The 24,060-nt window shown below is 40.2% G+C and overlaps 2 protein-coding genes across 2 annotated transcripts; one reads left to right on the top strand and one right to left on the bottom strand.

Moving 5' to 3' along the window:
• Positions 1–3,488: 3,488 nt before the first annotated feature.
• On the top strand, positions 3,489–8,742 carry stard7 (StAR related lipid transfer domain containing 7). The gene is made up of 8 exons (XM_069673350.1): positions 3,489–4,289; positions 4,642–4,805; positions 4,947–4,996; positions 5,472–5,582; positions 5,778–5,860; positions 5,955–6,054; positions 6,155–6,239; positions 6,528–8,742. Exons 1-8 carry the CDS (start codon positions 3,835–3,837, stop codon positions 6,704–6,706), a joined length of 1,227 nt encoding a protein of 408 aa, XP_069529451.1. The 5' UTR covers positions 3,489–3,834; the 3' UTR covers positions 6,707–8,742.
• A 5,658-nt stretch (positions 8,743–14,400) lies between these two features.
• Positions 14,401–21,749, bottom strand: drg1 (developmentally regulated GTP binding protein 1). Its single transcript, XM_069673097.1, has 9 exons — positions 21,606–21,749; positions 20,285–20,408; positions 20,006–20,181; positions 19,830–19,899; positions 19,305–19,474; positions 18,532–18,662; positions 16,426–16,593; positions 16,193–16,315; positions 14,401–14,747 (listed from the first exon to the last, which is right to left on the bottom strand). Exons 1-9 carry the CDS (start codon positions 21,642–21,644, stop codon positions 14,648–14,650), a joined length of 1,101 nt encoding a protein of 366 aa, XP_069529198.1. The 5' UTR covers positions 21,645–21,749; the 3' UTR covers positions 14,401–14,647.
• Between the last annotated feature and the right edge of the window lie 2,311 nt (positions 21,750–24,060).

Here is a 24,060-nt window from a genome sequence, read left to right as displayed (position 1 = left end):
CGCTCGTGCCGGCTGAACGGAACAGAGGTTTCTTTTTTATTGGATACACCCTTCAGGAAGGACCGCCCCAGCTGTCAGCAAGACTACTATTTTTTCAACTGATCATGCGTTGAGCGGATGGGTGTAGTACTCTTCAGAAGATTCCACTTCATGGCGAAGTCTTCTTGTACATTTTCCTTCTCTTCTTCGTATTATTTCTTTCTTTACAATCAGCCACAAACAGAAGCCAACAACAATAGGCTATGCTTTAAATGCAAAGCCACTAAGCGTTACACGATTTGTGTAGTATTAGGAAATCTCACTTAGTTATAGCCTACTTTTGTATACTTGTACATAAATTACTTTAACTAACAAATTACATTACACCTGTATATGTATTCGTGTATGATGTAGCCTACATGGATTTGTGGAATGTATCTCAGTAAGCCTACATTTAGTCAAATACTGTACTTTAGTACAATCTTTAAGTACTAGTATGTATTACTTTTTTAAATGAACTGTGTGCAGATTTTTTAACTGCTACTCGACTACATTTAAAATGGAAATATTCACATTTGTTCTACAACAACACCATACGCACCTGTGGTCATGTGAGCATGTGAAATTCAATATACAGTACAACCCAACAATATTTGAGTAAAACATAACCCCACATCAACCAGTCGAAACATATTAAGGTTACTTTGACATTAATTTATCACTTATAATAATAATAATAATAATAATAATACTACAAGTATAATGCATGTAAACTACTGAAAATAGCATTTTTTTTGTCATTATGAGTACTATTACGTTTGATACTTAATAGTCTATTTTATAGTTAATATTTATACTTTTGCTCCATTGACATCTAGTTTTACAATAGTAATATAGTATATTTACAAGATGGACTTGTCTTATATGTAAATCCTTTTTTCCATTTCATCCTACTTTAATTGTCTTGTGACAACAAACAAAACCTTTTAGGCATTAGACTCATATAATAGACATAAACCACAATTATCCCTTCTAACCACTGCTTTCCTAAGAAAGGGCAACACAATGACACGTCAAAACAGTCCAGGAAAACATCCGGTGACGACTTGTCATTCATTCAAGTGCATTCGACTAGAAATGATAGCAACATTCTCCTTTTAACAAAAGTGGTTTTCTCTGGTGACTAGTTTTATTATGTTCAAATGAGACGTGATGTGATCAATGGAGGAAATACCCAATAAGCATAGTAACATGCGTTTGGTTGAAAACATGGTTTGTAATTATATAACAGCAACGAAGAAAACAGTGAGAAATCACTAAACCACACAGCAGAGTGTCTATTTACATGGGATGAAGCTGTAATTACAGCACACGTAATTATTATTTTATTACGAGCTCACCCCCTCCATTGTCTTCCCCCCATCCCTACGTCATTTCTTTGACGCTCATGGAAAATTCCCTCTTTTCCTGATCTATTGGGCAACGATAGGGTTCGGCTTTGATCACTCGTATTCCCAATTCTTGTCGTGGCACCTGAAGGCATCATTTCACAAAGGAGGGAGTGGCGGTTTCATCAGTTCAAAAATTCAATTTGGAAGTTTTACAGTCGCAATATTCAGAACTTTCTTTGTTTTAATTTTAAACGATATATTTAGCGTCTCTTTTAACTCTCTAATGAGCCAAACACGAAGTTACTCACACTCAAACCACGCCTCCTTTACTCCCTTGCAGTAACTACAAACCAGTTGCAAAATAAGTGACATCGACTCGATAGAAGAAAAAGATAATGGTACTTTAAATGTCAGCCAAGAACTCGGAATTCCCACTTGCTGTTCCTTGTTTTCCCAGAATCCACTCATATAGCCCTGAATAGGTTTTAACATAGACCTAATTTTAACGTACTCTAAAGAATAATGTAAGACTGCTCTATTTTTAACTGTGTTCAAATCAAATTTCAAGTGTCACACTCACAGAATGAGCATCTTCAATAAAGCCTACACCCTTATTTATACAGTCTATGCCTACACACTGTATGCAAATATTTTATTTCCTATACAACAGTCACACTTTTTAATGTAAACTGAGATATGATGTTATTGCTGAACTGAACTGAACTCCTCCACCTTTCATGAGCAAGACACAAATTACTTCAAATAAAAATATTCGCTATGAATCAAGCTAACAGTATCCTGAGGGTCATATTGCTAATTTCCTCTAGTTACACCCACTTAATTAATGTGATGATACTGTGTCAAAAAACAAACAAACATTTCATTTGTGTCAATCTATGGTTTTACCTTTGGCCATTTTGTTTACCTATAGAGGTTTGACATGTTTGACAGCACAAGCTATTTGAATGAATGATTGAATAAGTGAATTGGATAAATGGAAATGTTGCAATGGTCCACTGAGCTCAATTCTCTAATGTAGATTTAAAAAAAATAATAATTTCACGTATATACACATATTTTTTCTTCTTTTCAAAGAGAGCTCAGCTTGTGTCATACAATAATCCAAGACTGGTCAATTACAACATTTCTTGTCCTCTTCGAAGTTAAACAGCGACATCTAGAGTATACATTGAATAACATCAAGGAAACAGATTTTTCTATATGATTTCCTTGTATTTATTTGTTGATGCTGCTTTAACGTCAGTTCTCTATGCTTTTTTTTCGTAATCTTTTCCCTTAATTCCCCATTGATGAAATGTTGGGCTATGAAGAAACAATAAACCACTGCTGGTTTCCCAGTGAGGACAAAGCATGTTCATAAAGAACTATATGTCATTATTATAAGAGCAGTGGTTTGGATGTTTTTTTTGAAACAATAAGGTTAGTTGCAAGGTCACGTCAAGAACAAACATAAAAGTAGGTCTGTTGTTTTTAGTTTACAGCGCACCTGCGAAATAATACCTTATTCTTGTCAGTAAAGTTGGTTTGTTTCATCACAAAACGACCTGTTGTTTTATCAAATTATGCTCGTTTTAACTGAATTAAAGTAATCTCTTTCAACCGAAAAACACGTGGTGCGTCGTTGCTTAATACTGTATGTTCCGATCAGCTCCGCTGGAGGGCGCCTGCGACTTCCTCTGCCTAATATCTGTCAAATTTCCGTGGACACCGATCGTGGACAATGTTTCAAATGTTTCGCCTCCTAAAGAATCGCAGCTAACCTGGGCAGCCAGGGCGTAAAATCTGACCCTAGATCATCCAAGGAACTAGAAAGCTCTGGTAAGGACGTAAAGCAGACATACAAACATGCTGGTACTTAGATCAGCTCAATATGAGACAAGCTTCCTCTCTGACCAATCAGATTCGCACTAGAATATCAAATGTCCAATGAACGGCCACTTTACAATTTGTAAGGCGGGATTTCCGAGTGGGTGTGCGATAGACAGTAGGAAGAGGAGGTCAAATGCGCTGCAGGAGTTTCAAAAACGTGAGGCTGTCTACAGGAAAGACACACAAGTAGAAGACTATTGTGTCAGAGACACGGTAGACTGAATCTTTTACAGTGCAGTTATTAGAGTTTTAATTCAGAAATAATTGCTTCGGTGTTGGGGAGTTTGTCCGTGTCGCACGGTAGCACTGGAGAGCAAGAGCGATAACACAAGCTAACGGTAAATGCTAACGTTAAATGTCGCGTGTTCGTAAACAGCTCGGTAACTAACGTTACAACCAGTGTAAAATTATGACTTTTGCTAGCCAGAAGTCCATATTATCTACTGCCTAAAAGTAACGCATGGTGCATCTCTGCAGGCCATTCGCTTTGGCTGCGATATTCGTAAGCTAGCTAGCCTCTGAACTTTGCTGGCTGTTATTTTGTCTTTGTGAACTTGTCACGGTCACAGCTGTCATGTTTCACTCTGTTCCCCGTCGTCCGATTTGTGAGATTGGTGTTAATACAATGAGGCTTCAAAACAGCCGATCATTAAGGCGAGTTGTCGAGGGGGGCAAAGGAAGGCTTGAGAGGGTCCCGTGGCTGGGCAGGGGCATGGGCCTGCTTCTGTCCTGGATCCAGAGGGCAGGTGTCGGTGGCAGTGAGGCCGCGGGATCTGGCCAAAAGAGGAAGGGCTTGCTCTCCATATTTGCGGACCATTGCAGCTTTGTGACGGGACAGAGGCTCCGGCGTGCCTGTCAGATCGGCGAGCTCTACTCCAACCTGTACTCCGAGCGGACCAGGTGGACCCTGGTTGGAAACATATGGCGCAGATTTCAGAGCAAGCATGCTCCCAATGGGAGACTTTTTGCGGCCCTGGCTGGGGTCTTCATGTGGGAGAACGAGAAGATCCAAGATGATGAAATTCGCAGGTTTGAGATCTTTCTTTAACTGTATATTCAAATTAGATGGGACATTACAAAAAATGTATTTGGAGACACTTAGTGTTTCATGAGGACGTAAATGATTTGAATTGAATGTTTTGGCCTTCACATTCATGAGATCTCAACCTGTAGGACTTTTTTAAACAACCCTCTTGCCTTAATCATCATATGACCAGATATACTATGGAAAATGGTTGTCATCCCACTTTAAGAGTTGGAGATACTAAAGTTCTGGTGGCTCAACACCTTAAACTTAAACTCACAGTCTCCTATCTGTATGTGCAATGACTATGTCCTGTAATGCTTGTTGAACAACCTGTTATTTGCATCCCCCTTGTAGGTGTGGACTCGAGCTGCAGGCGCTGGAGGCAGCAAAATATCCAAACACAACTTCAGAAACAATGGCCGGACAGCTGGAACCTGGCTGGGAAGTTGTGATGGAGAAGAAGGACTTCAAAGTGTGGAAGCGTCCTATACCCAACAGTCACCTCTATGAATACAGAGGTCAGCCAAGTCACCGTCTCACATGTTTTACCATGTCTCTGAGATGAAGATGAAGCACATAAAGCTTTTTGCACTACTTACATGTACTTTGGTTGTGGTGATATTGTATGATTTGTCTGAAGATTTATGTTTTACCTGCAGTGTTGGGCTCTTACAACGATGTCACCCCAAGACAGTTCTTCAATGTGCAGGTACAGACTTTCAAAAACTCCTTATTTGGTATTAGGAATTTGCCTTTCCCAGGTAATGAAGTGCTTAAGTGCTACAGATTATCTTTTGAGGAACTGGCTTACACTAAGAAAACAGGAGGGAGGAGAGAGTGCAACTCTAATTCCTTATCAGGGTTTGGGTGTGCTGCAATTCTCTTGAATTTCATTATGAACCACTGAAAATCTTTGTATTACTTAAATAAATTAGTTATGTAACTGGATCCAAATAGTAATTTTGTTGAAGGTTTAAAACTGAAAGCAGAAGGGCTTTCTGTTCTTCGTGGATTGTGCTCCCGGTTTATTTATGGCAGCTTGTTTTGCATTATATTACCCCCCTGCTCTTGCACAACCGACATGTTTGTGCTGCATGTGAGCAGCACAAAAGCACTCTCAACACTTGCTCCCTGCGCTATATTAAGCACCTTACCCTTGACTCGTACTTTCTCCTTTCCCCTAGTTGGATACAGAGTACAGGAAGAAGTGGGATTCTCTGGTTATCAAGCTTGAAGTGGTGGACAGAGATGTCAACACAGGCTCTGAAGTTGTGCACTGGGCCACACACTTTCCTGTGAGTTTGTTACGCCTTAAGGGTGGTAAATATTTGTTCTATGTAATGTGTGTACATAGGTCTTTCCTTCTTTTGGCTTACAAGCAAAGTAGTGCTAACCTTTGGTCAAAAGAAACTATGAGCCAAATTGCTGTATATTCATTAGTTTTATTTTAGACCTTCTCTTATTTAATCTTGTTTAATCTCTCCTCGCAGTATCCCATGTACTCGAGGGACTATGTGTACGTGCGCCGCTACGATGTTGATGTAAACAACAACCTGATGGTCCTGGTATCCAGGTGAGTCTTTAGATACCGTTCAATATGGTTGACTTTTATGATACATTAGTAAATGAGTAACTCATCTTCGTCTTGTATGTTTGTCACTCTGCAGAGCCGTGCAGCATCCCCGAGTTCCAGAGACTCAAGACTTTGTTAGAGTTCATTCGTACCAGTCTAAGATGGTCATCCGCCCTCACAAGTCCTTCGATGAGGTTTGCGATATAATGTTTTTCTTCACACATTTATTCAGCGTGCATTCAGAGTCCTGTGTTTCGTGACCACTAAGTTTTACTTCTGTGCTTTACTTTGCAGAACGGATTTGATTATCTGCTGACCTACAGCGACAACCCACAGACTGTCTTCCCTCGTTACTGTGTGAGCTGGATGGTGTCAAGTGGTAAGCTCAATTTCACTGGTTGCATATATTGACTATGATGTTTATCTTACGCCTTATATTTCATTATATATTTATTGTTGTTTTTTTCCAAACCAAGAAGATATTTAATGTCCAGTGAGATTAAGCGACAAATCCTCTTTGTGAACCTCGAACCTGCAACTGTTACATTCAGATTAATGTGTATTTTTATATTTTGTGAATGCATTTCCTTTCCCGCATCCATTTTTCCAACTTAGTATACATATTCTCCCTCTATAATGAGAATACTCTCCCTTTTGTTCCTGGTAGGTATGCCTGATTTTCTGGAGAAGCTGCACACTGCTGCCTTGAGGGCCAAAAATTTGGAAGTGGGTATCTACGACTACGCAAGCGTCATCAAATCCAGCGACACAAACCGCCAGCCGAGTCAGGAGCGCCTGGGTGGAGACAACCCCCACACGGGTGGCTCTGGACAGATCTACGCCTGAGATAAATCACGTCATAGACTGAGGGTTATGTTGATGTGTTTTCACTTGCACTTGAACCCGAATGAAACCCTCCAGCCACAAAGTTTTTGGGAACAGTACGTCGCGTGAACTACAAACGGAAGTTGCAACCTACATGAAAGACAAATTTGGCCATCCATAGACGTGGTTATATCGGTTGTAGATTAAATGTCACAAGAACAGTTGACTGTTTTGGGGACAGCATTACGGTTCTTTGGAGAAAATGTTGCCATGGAAAGTTTCTGCACGACTTCTGGCATTAGCTTTGCTAAGCCAGGCGATGCCACATGGCCTTTTTTGCCTGCTTTGGTAATGTGTGTTGTAAAGCCATCGGTAAGATCGAGCCAAAATTCCTAAGTGTTTGGATGCTTTTGCCAAAGCGCAGTTTCTCTCATTTTAACGTTCTTTGTCTTTTCCTCCATTGTTCAATAATGCTTGACTTTAAAGGCAGCCACATCACTGTATTGCTGTCTGCGGTGTTACTTCTGTGGGAATGGTTTTGCAGTATTGGACACGGAACGGTTACTGTGACTGGCTTCTGGACGAGTTTATCCCTGAAACTACGGTCAAGATTTCTGCACTGACACATAAAGAATTGAGGCCAAACGCTTTCTATCACATTTCTATGTTTCATGGATTCAAACCAACTGCTTCCTGTTTGCTTGCAGCATGACTGGACTGATAACAAAAAAAATGATGCCATTATTGGAAAATACATCCACGGATTTGAAAACAAAACTCTAGGGCTTCTTTCTTTGAGCGTGGCGTCGTTTCTCTGTCAGCACAGTTGAGGTTTCACGCCGTCCATCTCGCCGTGTTTGTCTGAAACTGCCAGTGTTGACAAAACAGCCTTCTGAAGATAAACCAGTCCTTCAGCATTAGGGGCAAAGTGTCTTATAACAACAACAGAAATCCTCAGATTGAATGGTACTAATGCGCTTCGGTTTAGTTACACTAGCCAGAAAACCCAACAGAGACACCTTTTAATAAGCCAGTGCCCTCTTTAGGAACAAAGAGTACTTGTGCCACGTCCTAATCCATGTGCATTTCATACAGGTTAAAGTTGGCTCATTTCAGCTCAAATTTCTCTTCTTATCCTGGTGCTCACAACTGGTGTAGCAAACATCACTAAAGTGTGCACTATTGGGTGTTTTCTTTGTGTTGCTTTAGATGTTGTACATTGGTTAAAAAAAACATTGAATACTGGAAATCCCTGTTTTCATGAGCAACAGCACGCTCCGTAACAAGCTCCTCCCTCATTGTCATTCTCCAGTTATTTATGTTGGACCTACTGAAACTCCAGACTCCATCCTTCCAAATATATCGCCCTGGTTGCTTTTGTAATTAACCGTTTGCAGGGGGTGTTATGAATGTACAAAGAGCACCAGGTGCTGAGGAATAAAATACACTGTTTACAGCCGAACAATGTGGCGCAAATATCTTGAAATCTGTTATAAAACATCTCATCTTGTACTGAAATGTGTCATTTGTGTGGTAGGTGGTACGTCAGAGTGAATGAGCAACTGTATTCGAGATAAAGCCGTACGAAGTTTTCCAACATGTATGAGTATAAATATATATATCCCCACTGTGTGTTTAATTAAATCCTGTAGTGAAGTATTTCCTGCTGTTGATTAAAAAAGAAGCCCTTATAGATATGTGAAAGAGGAGATGAAATTCTTGTTATCTTTTGTGGTCAAACAAACTGTGAGACTCTAAGATCATAATAACCCAATTTAACATTATGCAATGTGTTGCTAACGTTGAGCCTGCGAATGTAACATTATAATGCTCTGCCATATGCGTGCCACCTGCACTCGTCTGAAGTAGACGTCACATACCGGTTTGTTTTCTCCCTCTGCAGGCAGTATAACATTTGTTGTGATTAGCTTCCACATGTAGGAGCAGAAGAGTTACCGTGTGAATATGAGCTGGTGCACTTGTTACCCTGTCATTGCAAGAATAATTTAAATGGAAGAGCGACTAATCGGTTCAAATAAACGGATCTTCGTGTGTCATTCTGTGTTCAGCTGGTCATTGCGGAGCGTGGATGCTTGGTTGTGACCTTGTCTTTGCACGGAAAAGGGTGATTAGCATTGTGTCTGTGCAAAGCAGCCACTGTTGTTCAGTGTAATGGGATAATCTGTAAACCCTTTACTCCCAGCAGAAGGTCAGTGACAGACTGCGCAGAGGCTTCACGGTGTACTTAAAGCACAGTCTGCCCAGCTGGGAACACCACTTAACACCACTATAGTGGTGCTTTAAAGCTAGACTACAAAATATTTCTATATGGTCTAATTGAGACGCAGTGTGCTTTTTCATTTCATACTAAGGAACTGATACAAAATGTGATGTTGGTTGTCAAAGTGAGGAACTACTTTTTGACCACAAACTACAACACATATGCGTTACAATATTGTCCACCCAAAGCACACTCAAAAATCTACTGTCCACTCTATATTCTCAAGTCTGCTTAGAAGCTGTAAGTGGCATAGTTTTGGTTCTTGTTAGAACCTCGCATTCTAGGTCCAACTGTGTTTTATTTTTACGTTGTATAAATGTGGAATTGTCTCGCAACCGTTTTTACACAGAAGTAATTGCCCACCCTGATCTACATATATATTTATACATATTATACAGTATATGATATGACATATACCCATTGAGCAGGCTGTTCAGAAATCGTTCAAATTTGCTTGAACATTTCCTTTTAAAGGCTTATAAAGATAATTCTGTGCTTACCTGACAACCATGTCCTGTGTTGTCTGCACCTCTGATTCCTGTTAGTCGCATAACAGAATCTGCGATAGGTTTCTTTTTTTGGAAGACATTTTGACAGGAGGAAGAGCACACGTATAAACAACACATTGAATAATGGCTGAATTCCATTCAGCTGCGTCAGTTTAAGGGTCCTGGTAATGTTCATGCTGACTCATGGTTTACTGAGGTCCTTCAATGGAGCGGAGCCATTGTTCATGTTATGGTGCTTTTACTACTATTATTATAAAAGTTAAGGATATTTATTTTTTGCCTTTATTAGACAGTTGAAGAGAGACAGGAGACATAGGGAGGACATGCACCAAATGATGGGCAGACCGCGGGGGTTGAGCCTGCGATCAGTGCGACAAGGACTGTAGCCTAACATGGGGCGCCTGCTCTGCCAACTGAGCTAAACCAGCGCCCCTTGTATGTATATTTTTTTGATAAATTGTTTTTTAAAATGACTATATTAACTCTCTGTCTCTATGTGTCAGCGCTGTGACCTGTCCACGGTGTACCCCGCCTCTCACCCAAGGACAGCTGAGATAGGCTCTAGGATAAGCGGTATAGATAACAGATGAAAGGATGGATATATTAACTACACTCAAGACAGCAGCTACAATTAGAGAATTACATCACTGCATCAACAGTGAGAGGGCAAACCCGTAAAATAAAGGTATAGCTGACAATGACAACATCTATCATTCTAACTCTGTCACACACTGCTGCGAAAATCAGATTCTGTTTTTCTTTTTCTGGGAATATGTAAAAACTCAAGGTCGAGCACATTTCACCGGACAAGGTTCATGTTGCGCTTCATCAACACAGCGCTCGTTCTGACAGATTTAAACCTCAAAGTCTCACATTTATAGTTTATAGTGTGCTTTATTATGCAAAGCCTGTAGCACAAACAGTGTTAGCAAAGACAGAATTAATTAAACAAGAGTCATAAAGAAAAGAGGAGTCTGGTGTAATCATTTACAATTTATTGGTTGAATGTAAGAGTTGGGGTTTAACTTACGGGACAACATGGAAGGGAAAATAGAGAGCTTACTCTGATGTACAACCAAAACCCTTATACCTTCATTTCAAGAGCATAAACTGATCAACACCTGGGCTCGTATGTCTCAGGGTTTGATTTACAGGTCGGTGACGTGTCCGCGCTCTTGCACAGTGTTTTAACAAATGACCTCCACTGGCTAGAATTATTGGCCGTACTTAAAAGCCGCTGAGCACTTACAGTAATTGATCGTTTCCACAAATCTGCCATAGTGACACCAACCAGGCTGTGCAAAATGACTCTTTTATGTATATGAATGCTATAAAAACCCTTAAACCCACCTTAAAGATGTCGCCAATGAAACACACAGGATGTTTAGATGATCTTTATTAGTCACAGTCCAACAACTTATTGCACATCATGAAATAAAGCAACATGAAGCATATGAGACTCATCTGAAGGTTATTTGTCCTCTTGTACATATCTTAGTATACGAATGTTCCTCCATTTATTTCTCCACATTTATAAAATGCAAAAGTTCCATACTGACTTGGACATAAAAGTTTATTTTACACAACAGAAGGTAGACAGTGCTCACAAGCCTCCAAGGTGCTTGGCACAACCATGGACAGAAGACACACTGCATGGTTAGATCAAGCACAATGGAGTCCTGGGCAAAAACGTACAGATCCCGGGGGATCCAGCTCAACATACGGCGTCAAAGGGACTCAAAAAGCTTTGGTTTAAATGTAAAAAGAATTAAAGGAAGAAAATCTGTAAATCACAATATAACTTTTTGCTTTGTTGAGTGAGGTAAAGATCAAACCTCCTTAAAGAAATACATCATCGTTTGCAGCTCAACGACAATCCAACACCTTGATTTGTATCTGCAGTCCAAGAGTTGAAAACGTCCCAAGGTGTGAGGGAGGTGATCCGCACTCATGTTTAAAAAAAAAAGAAAAATGGCACCATTGGTTTTACATAGTGATTAGAAAAAAATGTTGCAGTTAAAAACATCTGCAGGATTTAAAAAAAAAAAGCGATTAGTCATAGGTCATGCTCACTGCGGGGAAAAAGGGCTACACCCTTTCTGCGCACAAACTGCGTCAAACCCCACCCTTCCCGTCTTTCGCTCCCAACTTTGACGGACACGAAATTCAACAAATTCTATCACAAAATTTATGCTACAAACCTTCACATATTTTCTAGAAAGGACTCACAGCAGGCCTGAGGAACTGTGACTTAATCAAATTAGTTGTCCATCAGTACATTGGGTGTTCTTCAACTGATCAATGGAAACAGAGTTTGGATAATTCGTGAGTGATCTTGTTACGATCGCAGCATCTCATAGAGTCCAGATTCAACATAATTCACTAAAACATAAGTTCCTAGTAAGAAACACCAATGGACTCAAGAATGACACTTATTGCTGTCGCCAGTTTTAAGGACATCTTAGAGTAAAGACTCGACCGCTCCTGACCTTTCCGTCCTAACTGCATTAACGCTCCCTGAGTGCAATGTCAAAGAGTCACGATACCATCAAGCTAAGAGATCCGTTTCTCGAAAGGTTTGACAATCTTGTTACCTTCTCTTCTGTCTCTTTCTGCTCCCCTGGGACAGCTTACTAAAATGAGAAGGCAATGGTGCAATAATCAACTTAGAGCTCCGGCAACTGGACCACTTTGTGTGATGAAATTACACCGTGATGCATTTGAATGCACCGAAGAGAAACCCTTCGTTTGTTGGGACCAAATGGCACGATGGATGGGAGTACTTTGGGTGAAAATGGTGGGCGGTGGCGGTGAAACAGACTTCTGTTTTTCAGAACAATGAGGATGTTTCAAAGGGATGAAGTGTGGCTGATGGGATGGTGGGATGGTTTTTTATGCACGGATGATTGTGATACATAATTTTGCGTCCTTACCTTACCTTGTTTTCTCGACTTGGATCACCCCAACCAGGATCTTTCAGGAGTTACAGTTGAATCTTTTGCATCTCTTATCTTGAAACTTGACTTCAAAAAGTTTAAATGTTCTTATAATTTGCCATAAAAAGTATCTGATAAAGACTTTATAACTGAAAAATACATCAAATATTCTTTAGCCTAAGGGTCCCAATGATAAACCCAACATTACAACACGACAAATACAAGATTTAGTCAGAACTTACTCTGTATTTTACCATCTTTGGAAAGTCTACCCATCTGTTCTTTCCAAGAAACCCACCTCTCCTTTCCATCCGCTGGCCCCAAAGTCGGTGTTAGGTGCAGGCGGCTGAAGTGTGTCGAAGGCGATCGAATGGGAGCTCTCTCAGCTCTGTCTTGGGGTCTTCCAGCTTGCTCTACTTGAGGCAGACTGTCCTGACTGCGTCCTCAGCACCCTTCAAGTCCCCATCTCCTGCCCCTCCTTCAAGCTAGGAGGAGTTGCCGATGTTCTCCTGGGATAGGTGCACTGGCAAGGAGGACTTGTTCAGGCTGGGATTGGACGTGGGTTGGGGAGTTTTGAGGGGGGGGCCTCCGGTTCCGCATTTCATAAATATTAATACAGAGTCCTCCCTCTCCAAATGGGTAGATTCTTTAATTTTGTTAGAGGGGGAAGTGCTTTATTCACTTAATGGCTTTTATTAGTGCCCGGTCTTCAACTCTTTCATTAGCTAAAGTGCTGCTATAATTTACAGGGTAAAAAAGGGAGGGGTGGGGGAGGGGGTGTCTGGAGGAGGGTTGATCCTGCTGCTGCGGGACGGGAAGGCAGGACCCTCAACCACTGCAGCTTTTCCGAAAAAGTAGAGTAAGAACGGTGCTGTTTCACGTCAAATACACCCGATAGCATCTTCATTGAGCGTTTTAGTGTTGTCTCTCCTGCACATTTGCTTTTATAAATCTGTTAGCTTGAACGTTTATGCATATCTTAATCTTTGTTAAACATATAGACTAAGACACAGCGTAACCAATAATCAATGGGTAATATCGACAGCACTTTAGACATTAAAAGGTTTTGTATAAATGTTGGTATAAACCAGATGTTGGTGGTCTCGCAGAGGAGTTTTTCTGCTTGATTTAAGCTAAGCAGAAATGTTTAAGTTGATATTTTTCCTAATCCTTGTGTCTTTACATGCCTACCCTCTCTGTTTGATGCATTTTAAGTGTAATATTAGATGAAATGTAAAGGTCTGTTTTAACCGACCAATGCCCCTTTATAGTACCGCATCTTTGCAGCATATTAAATACACTTCACAGCAACCAAGTGCATTCTGGGAAGCTAGGCAGATTTATGTGCATTTTTTGTTTGATTCGATCAAGTTAAAAGTCTGACAATTTCATATCATAATCTTGCGTATGTACTGGCGCCATTCACCGGCTAGCATCAGGTGCTCAGACACAAAATGGCCGCAACACTTCATTCCAGTTGCAACATATCGACATTAGACAATGCGAGCTTGCAAGAGTGCTCCCGGCTCTGATGAAATGCGTTTTATTTTGCTCCGTGGAGTCTTGTTAGTTGTGAACAGCTGGCGTATGATGTCCCCAGACTGCGTCTGAGTGAATGAACTGATTAACCTGAGTGGCCGTCCCTACCAGAGAGAAGGGGTGGGCCACCAGCCTGAATAACTGCCTTCATCATCAATGTCACATAAATCACTTAGCGGGACAGGCCTTTCAAATGAGACCTTTTTTTTTTCTGTGAGCGAGACTGTTGCAACGCTGTTGCCTAGTGCTGCTGGATTTCTGAGGAAGAACATGTAAGTGTGATGGTGCAGAGGATGCAACATTTCTGTGACCAAAGCACACATGGTGCATTTAACAGTCTTAAATAGAGACAAATACCTTCACGCTAAATGTAATGTGAGAGTTTGAAACAAGTGCATTTAAACTGAAATAAAAAATAAGGCAACAAATGCACAAAAAATTCCTTAATTTTTTTATTGACAGATTTTTAAAGATCTTAATGCAAGCCTTAACCAATATTCAATATGAACTATTCATGGTGTTAAGTACTGTAGGTTCTTTAATGTGACACTTACATTCATCTCATTTTATTCTTAAATTAGAGCAGAAACCAGGAGCCACATGACACAGATGCTCTAACAGATGTTTGTTTGGTGATTTACTGATCGACTGTACAGACTTTGTGATACGCAGGCCATGCAGCGCACCCAAGCTCCTTTTACTTCTTCACCAGCTGGATCACGTCTTCGTCCTCCATCACGTGGTCTTTCCCCACCTTTTGAGGGTTGTGTTTCACAGATGCTCCCCACACGAGTGCACTGAAAGAGGAAGAGTTACAAAAATACTTAATTTACACCTTTTTATAGAACCAAAAAGGCTCAACATGCAGCACTCCACAGCTTGATTACACTCCTACAGCAACACTCTTCTGGTTCTGGCTCTTAAGTAACCTACAGGGTGCAATGACATCCCCTAACAAAGGCTTTCTAATCACTGGTGTCACTGTTAGTCCCATTAATTCCCTGGGGGACGGCTAATGCTCAGCTGCACTAATATATCGACTGATTGATGATCTTTGCGCTCCAATTTGGAGATGGTGGTGCAACACATCATCTAAGATCCTAAACCAGCCTCTTATATTAATGCTTATCTAGTCGCCATAAAGAGGGTAAAGGCTGTGATTAAAGCGACTTGTGTTGTTTTAAGCCATTTTGGTTTAAGGGAACTTTATAAATGCCTTTAACAAAGAAACCAACAACCTTAGAAAACCTGTATAGTCACCACAGTGTGGAGTAAAGCAGCTAGCTATGACGCTTAAAGATGTAAATGGTGATTGCTAACAAAAACATTAGCGCCCCCTGTGGACAAAGAAGTACCTATCATCTCTTTGCTGATCTTGTCCTGTACATGTGGAAGTTGTGTTTTCTGGTCAAAAATCTCTTCCTGCTTTCTTTTATCATTTAAACAAATCACTAATCTTTTCCGTGAAAAATGTAAACAGAGGCTGTTTTGCAGACATGCTGTTAATCTCCTCGTCTGACACCAACCCTGCAGCAGCCGTTTCAGGCATTCAAACAGAAATAATAATAATAATCAATCCTCTCACTATTGGTTTTGCTTGCCTTTGTAGGTCATATATGTGCATCAGTATTAATTTAAGTCTGTTTCATAACCACCAAAAAACTCCTCACAGGAGCTTTAAATACTACAAATGACACTATAGTTATATAGATGAAATTAAACTGTATTTAAAACAGGCAAGAACATAAGAAACTTCTCTTTTAACGTGTTTGACAATGATTTTGTTTCTTGAACAGTGCATGTGGGAGACAGGCGTTTGCTTTCTAAAAGAAATGAACCATTCTGATACACAGATTTAGCTCATCCCACCTGTTTGTATTGAAACAATTAAATAATAACAATAAAGGGATGGCGGACAAATAACTCTTCTGTAAGGAGCAGTGTTTAAGATTGCAAAAAAGGTCAAACGTTGTTTGTAAGAGACAAAATTCCCTATAATTAAGTCAAGTTTACAGTACTTATGGGGCCGCTGGTTTAGCTCTGCTGGTAGAGCAGGCGCCCCATGTACAGAGGCTACAGTCAAAATCACACTGGTCGCAGGCTCGACTCCCAGTCAGTGATCATTTGGTGCATGTCATCCCCACTCTTTCCTCCCCACACTTCCTCTCTCTGTTCAGCTGTCCTATCTAACAGAGGCAAAAGCCACATAAATAATCTTTTTTTTAAAAAGTACAGTACTTACTACTTCAATTCTTTAATGAGGTTTTTGTGGATCTTTAAGCAGAAATCCTCGACTGAAGTTCGTCCATCAGGGAGTACAACCGGAGACGTGTAATCAGGAAGCTGGCCTTTAGGTTTGGTGTAGCTGCAAATGAAAACATGATCTCTGTCAAAACCTGCAGTCTGAATCAACACAGATGTACTACTCCATTTTTAGCAACATTTAAACCCTCCACTGCCTTTCGAGACTCTTACATGCGCACGAGCTGCAGGTAGTCCCACAACTTCTCCAGCAGGTCATCGAAGTTCCAGCGGTGGTGGGCCGAGATGGGGACACAGTGGGGCACCTTGTAGATGATGTCAAGCTCCTCGATGGAGATCTGATCGATTTTGTTGAGCACATAAATGCACGGGATGTAGACCCTGTTGGTACAAGAGAGGCAGTGAGTGGCTGCTGTTCATGAAACTGCTGTAGAATCAGCCTCCAGCACTGTGTTGTGTTGTTGTGTTATTGAGCAGGAAAAAACATTTAAACAATTAATCAATAATAGTTCTTGAAATTGCAGCTTGTTTATAAATATACATATTAACAGCTTATTCAGAGGAGGAGAACATCATTTTTCTAAATTATCATCAGCATGCAAGAGAGAAGGAAATTGTGATGGAGGTCGTTTTGCTGCATGCGGTCTGGAACATGCACACTGCAGCAGCAGGCGTGAATGCAATTAAGCAAACAGTCCTGCGCAGAGCTCTAGTGTGCATGTTAAGTAATGAAAAGACCAGTGTAAGATTCCTGTGGAATCCTGTCGATTAAGTTGATGCTTTTATTTTGAAAGGTAGATGTTTACAGTTGCATATATAGTTCCTATTTTACCATGCTCCTCAAACCTTTGTATCGTGTTAATTTATATTTATTTGATTAATATGTTTCATGTAGAATTTATGTGCTTTTCTACTCAAAGGGCCAGCTGGTGGATTTTCAACCTCAGTCCTATCATGCTGTTATGGGGAGCTAATGCCATTATAGTAGGAAAAAAAATGCAATTTCCTTTTGTGACTTTGGAGGACGCTATCCGCTTCTCCAATGGGCCCAGGAAAACCTCCGCCAGACTACATAAAATGCGTCATCTGGCGGAGGCCAGGGAGCTTGCTAAACTACACTTCCTCAATCTAGGACGCCCGCCTCCGATGTCATGTCTCGTTCAAAATCGTCAGGTTTGAAATGTAGAAGATTTTTTTTGACGATCCATCGGTATGTTTTCGTCATATTTGGGATTCTGTAGCGCTCTGAGCCATTGCCTGCAGCGAAACAGTATTTCACTCCAGCGTCTCTCGCTGGGCCGTTCTTTTCAGAAGGAGGGGTGCAATGCACGCTGGGTGTTGTAGGAATGTAGAATGGCCGAAATCACGAGCTGTTTGTACAACTTTCTTCTTACAGAGAACACCAGCTTTGACTGACAGTGGGTTTTTTCCAGGGGCGAATTGCTCCTTTACGGGAATGTTTTGTGTCTTAACAGGAAGCTAACAACTGCTTTGTTTAAAAACCAGACTGTGTTGTATTTCTACTTTACTTCTCCTCTCATCCCTGGGACCACACACATTCTTCACTCCTATTCTTTCGGTGTTTTTGTTATATTTAAATGTGTTGCTATTTCACATTTTGTTGCTAAGACTATATTTTCATATTCAAGTAGAAAACCAAGGCATGTGTGTGGCATGTGTAGCATGCAAGGCTTGAGTGTTGATAATATGTTGTTTAATGTTAATACGCCAGCAGAGAGACACTGCGCATGCTTTGTTTCTACACAAAGGCAGGTTTTTGGGGGGGTTAACACATATTTTAATATTTTACGAAATAATCTATTTTGGTTTTACACAATCGTTTTATTTACTGCATTGTAATATGAGTGCATTATGCTCTCTCTTTTCTTCATGTTTTCTTTCTCTCTGGGGATGCACAGAGAGCATTTACGCAAGACAGACCCCGTGAATGCTTCGTCTCTCTCCAGAAGCAGGCAGATTTTGCTGTTGTTTGCTGCAATGTCGAGAGCAATAAAACGTTGAAAGACCGTCCTGGGAATAGACTTCCATGTCCAAATACAACACAGAGCACAGTTAGACCCACTACACACACACACCACACAACATAATCCATATCCTAGATTTGAAAACATGGCGACATTGCTTAACTACACTTTATGCATGAAAAAAAAAAGTGTTCAGACTATGCATGTGTGCTTGGAGCCGCGTGTGATACATGAACAGCCTTTTCAATTTTATCTGCATTGGTGTGGAGAGCTTTCAGGCCACACCCACTGGGAATGACTAAGGAAGGCCCATTCTGGCACTTCAGCAGCTTACCGATTTCCCTCCACCACATCAATGAGGTCATCAGCCGTGGAGTCGCTGCGCAGAGTGATGTCGGCGTTGTGGATCTTGTACTCTGCTAGGATACTCTTAACGGTTTCGGCATCCAGCTCAGTTTGTGCACACTGAAGAGAGAGAGGGGAGGACGGGTATGACGTCAAGACATGCAGACACCGGCATGCAGTTTCTATTCATATATACATTTCACATTGTGCAGTAGACATCATGCTTCAAATACAATACTGTAATAACCTATAAGGCAAACGTTACAGAGCAAATGGTTATTATTGTATCAACAAATAAAAATGAGAGCTCTTATTTTGCAGAAGGATGTAAGAATAAATGTATTAAAGCATCTTGGTTAAGTGTGAACTTATTCATCTCCACCAGAGGGCAGAATTATAAAGTTTTTTCGATGCTTGTCAACAAGACGAGACGTGAAAAAATGTGTTTTCTGCATTTGATTCTGCAAATATTTGACTAATATCTTTATACACACACTGGTTATTAAAAGCTGTTGCATGTTTGCCCACACTAATGAGATGCCAGCTTATTTCCCATCATCAAATTAACTGATAATCAAATACAAATATGCCCGACAACTCAAATCCTGCACGCCAGAAAAATCACACCATGACAGGACGTCCTTTAGTTTCTAGTTATAATCTCACTCTTCCGGCTCATCACTTGTTTGAATGACAAAATAGAAAACGAAGATACATAATATACAAAGGATTTAAACTGCTGTCCCTCTGTGTGAGACGTACTGTGGCCGTGAAGTTGATGCCTCCTTTGTCCTTCCTCTTGAAGCCGATGTTGGGTGGCTGCTTGTTGAGTCGGATGCCGAAGCCCTCCAGCTCGTGTTCTATCAGCTTCTTATGACCGAGAGGCTTCAACACATCGAGCACTATCAGGATTAGGTTGCAAGTTCGAGCCACTAAAACAGAGGGAGGAGGGAGAAGTGGACATTTGTTAATAGCGCATAAACAAGGATAACATGGAGGGAATAACAATGAGGTTGTAGTTATTCCTGCCAATCCTAACGAAGTGCACAAAAGGCCTCAAGGCAAGCAGTATGCGTTTGTCACAGGGTAAATAGTTTGCTGAAGCGTCAGCTGTAAGCCCACAGGATGTCAAACTTTGTTTTAACAAACATGTTTGTCTTTCTGCCCCTATCGTGGTCACAGAACTACCTCAAGTCTTTTATCAGTTTTATTTGTCTATATGCCGCCATTGATATGCACATAGATGTACATGGGTCTTTATTAGTTTCTAATTATCTTATCTTTTACCTGCGATGACCTGTCTGCCTCTTCCCTTGCCATCCTTTGCACCCTCAATGATTCCTGGCAGATCCAGGAGCTGAAAAGGAAAGAGCAAAACATTCCCATAACAGGCCAAAACTAACATAATAAAAACACACTGAAGACACTTCTGTAAGTCTTGAACAAATGAGAAATTCTTCTACCTGAATTTTGGCTCCTTTGTAGCGAATGACTCCAGGCACTGTTGTGAGAGTTGTGAACTCGTAGGCAGCAACCTCAGAGTACACACCGGCAAGGTTACTTAGAAGTGTAGACTTCCCCACCGAAGGAAACCCGACGAAGCCGATACGAGCATCTCCGGTTTTTGCAACATCAAAACCTAAAAGAGAAAAGAAGGTCAGACACCTGAATTAGCCAAATACCCACCAGTGATGCGTTAAATGGCAGAAACTATATCAAGTATTTTAAAAATGTAATCTTGCCTTCTCCTGTTGCACCACCAGTGCCTCCTTTCGGTGTGATGAGTTCCCTCCTCAGTTTTGCAAGGCGGGCTTTGAGCAGACCCAAGTGGTGAGCTGTGGCCTTGTTCCTCTGCGTCCTGGCCATCTGCAATTAACAATAACAACACCGGCATGAGGTCTCATACTTGTTCTTTGAATGACAGTATTTCACTGTTTGCAGTCAGGTTAATAAAGCAGTAGGTAAAAATAATAAACAGACTGGCAGCTTGTCTGAGATGTTATTCTTTCTTTTGCCTATTGCATGCTGGGAAAGGCTTCAGCCTATCCACAACTTTGAACCAGAATAAGTGTGATTAAAGGATTCAAAAAAGGTCATTTATTTATAGATTTTTAGCCTAAGTTAAATGTTAGCTTTTCAGAAAAAATGTGATGTTTCTGTAATCATATGAATTTTTTTTTTTAAATATCAATCTCAATAAAAGATGTGATGCCATTAATGGTGATATGTATGGACTATAAACGAGCATTTCAATGGCATATGCTGGTATCAGGAGAAATTGTAAATGAGAATATTTTTTGCAATTTCTTGCAAACAGCAAAAAATTCACAACATGATATACATACTGAGTACTACAACAAGATCTCTGTTAGTATTCCTTCAAGACAATCCTCAAGTGTGTGATGTATTATGAAATTATACAAATATCATCTCAAATGTTTTGTGTTTAAACGTTTTAAATAGCAGACAACCTGTTTTCCATTACCTGGCCTATCTGTGTTACCATTTGCTCTGCTTTGTTGAGCCATTTCAAGACATCATCACAGTCTGAAGTTCACAAAATATGTTGTTATCGCTTACCCTGCAGTATCATGTTCATATTTCTTCTCTTGCTATCTCTGCTTATGTCTTTGAAATAAACTTAACTATTTAATATTAACTCCGTTAGGGGTTATTTTATAATATTTTAAATGACTAAAAGATTGCCGACACTAAAAGTGTATTCCAAAAAATGCTAATTTGACTGCCAGTCCCTCAAACCAAATCTGGAGTCAGCACTAACTGTAACGTTAAGTATGCTAACTGCTAATGAGCCGAGGGATAGCCACATCCTCTAAATTCAGATATTGCAATAATACTACATTAATAATTCGAATGGGCACAGAAAGTGATTCACACATACGTTTTTAATAAACACTGTTATTCTGTCAAGATGAATTCAACTGTACTAAGAGGCCCAGCTGTTTGAGCTAGGCTAACATCGGCTAGCTTGAACTACTAGCTAGCGGTTAGCTAAAACGTGTCTGATTCGCCGGGTTTGCCAGCTGTCTACTCATCACTTACCTCATTTTCGATCTCCGCTATTTTCGCCAGTATACTCATTGTGACTCTTGTGTAGAACCAACGTTAACGAATGAAGTTGGAATGACTTTACATTGAAGTTGGCAAACTTAGGTGTTATTTAGCAAGCACACTGGTCCACACCACGCAACTGCCGCTGTGCGCTACTTCGCGGGAAATCTCGCGATGACATAGTTCCTTTGGAGCGCGGTGCCCAGTTTGTTGACTGACAGGACAAAAAGGTACAAAATACTTCTTCTTCTTTCGTTGACTGGCGGATCGCAAACAACGTTCATGTGCATACCACCCACAAAATACAAATACATGAATTGCTTAAAGACAAAAATGTAAGTGATCGAGTTTGGCATAGTTCAATTTACTACTTTGCCCACCCCTTTTATGTCAATGGGCAATGCACCTTATATTTTTTCAGATAGGCTACTTATACTGTTATTGTTTCCCTGTTATGTTTCTTTATACTTTATACTTCTATTCTACATTTCAAGATAAATAATAATGGACTTTTATTTAACATCTGCAATCACACGTTGCTTTTCAAAATAAAATTTTACATAAAAACACATGATAAACCTAATTATATAAAATGTATTGTAAAAGATTTAACCAGTGGCTCCTACTTTTGGCTTGTGACCCTTAGCAGCATCTAGTGGGCTTTCCAACTTTCTGATGTCTTTGAGTCTTTGGTAGTTGTACCGAAGAGATAAATCCCCTAAAATTTTTTCTGATGCTATTGTTTAACTAACTTCTCAAGACTGAAGAACTTTTCTTTTTTACTTTACTTTACCCCATGACTCCTCTCACAACCCCAGATTTATCCTGCAATCCTTTGGATGAGCCTGACCCTTAGATTGGGAGCTACAATACTTAAATGTATAGAGTGGGATAGTTTACAATATTTAACTATTAAGTAATTTTTAAATTAACTGAAGGCAGTTAATTTACCTTATATAAAGCTTTGGCATACTTCTTCCCCGAGTGACTTACCTACACAGTTATAAGTTGATGGAAGTGTCTTCCTCGTCTGGCACACACAACAACCACAATTTAACACATCATAACATATTAAATACAAATCCTAACACAATGACAAGGACACAGGCTTCTCACTTTATATATTTTTATTGTTTAGTTGTTTATTGTTTAAGTCGCATACAGTATAATCTCTCATTGGTTTCTATGTTGCTGAAGTTTGTGGACTGAACATCTGTCGTTTTGTTGACCTTCTGATTGACTTGTGGGTTAGTGGTTGGGCTGGTTGAACGAGATCAGTGCTGCTGAGTTGACCAGATGTATTCTGACCCATGCTATGCTAGAGGTTGCATTAACAACTATGTTTATATAGTGGATATTAATGTCTAGAGGGTATACTGGCCACAAAAGGGCTTTACACAGAGTTGATATGGAGTTTGACAGGATATTTCAATCAAATTTAAATATCTTAGTTTGATTTTTGCCTTTGATCTAAAACCTATAAAATGCCAGCCACTAGATTTACCAGTTCTGCTCTTGAGTATTGCTCTTCCAGTTCTGCAAACAGCTTCATCTAAAGTATTTCCTGTAAAAAATAAATACAATCTGAAGAATAATGCAATCTTTAAATTGTCCATAACAAGGTTCAGGAAAGAACCAAATAGACGACTTTATGTTTGTACCTTAACTCCAGTCCAAGAAATATGAAACCATGTGCTAGATATGCTGAATCTGTCACATCATACATCCTCTTTGTTGTTTGTCTAGGTGTAGGAGGTGTGCTTGTCCTCATCAAAGTATATAAAAATAGGCATTTTTCTTTTTAAAAGGTAGATACGGTTTCAGCGAGTTGTTGTTCAGCATTTGTACTTGGGGTGACAGCAAGCATAAATAGCACAGGAAGGAGGGACAGGAGGTGAGACACAGCAAGACAAGGGGTCACTACTGAGTTTGGATCACTCAGTGTAAATCTGTAGACGTCTACAGGTCTAAATTAATGCTTCTTTTTGAAACACAGAAAAAGGGCTTTGACTCTGTTCATCAACACTAGCCACAACTCAGGAATTGACGATAATAAACCCATGCCCAAACATCTCAAATGTTCTTCTTTTAATGAGCAACGCATCTTTATATCATACGTCAGTCAGCATTGAAGTGCATTGATTAAAAAGTAAGTGCAAGTACAGACTTTGATGCATTCATTTTGACTAGAGGATTAAATTATTTGCAACGTCGCCCCAAAAATAGTCATTCTACAGGGGCACTCTGCAAAAGAAAACCGCTATAGTTGATGCTGTTTCTAACCTAAAAGATATATGCTTTTTTTCCTCATGTCAAGCTTTTTAAGTAATCTCTGAGTGACGGTGTGTCGGAGCGATTTTCATCTGCCCTCTGGTGTCAGTTCACTCCAGTCCATCAAACCCAGCACTTTTCCTCAACGTCACTGTCATGCTCCCTGACTTATTTA

This window comes from Semicossyphus pulcher, unplaced genomic scaffold, assembly GCF_022749685.1.
Source record: "Semicossyphus pulcher isolate SPU_LCO1_2020_fin unplaced genomic scaffold, fSemPul1.0.p SCAF_22, whole genome shotgun sequence".
In the NCBI taxonomy this organism is placed as follows: domain Eukaryota; kingdom Metazoa; phylum Chordata; class Actinopteri; order Labriformes; family Labridae; genus Semicossyphus; species Semicossyphus pulcher.
The sequence above is the reverse complement of the archived record's forward strand: the minus strand, read 5'-3'. Positions and strand labels throughout refer to the sequence as shown.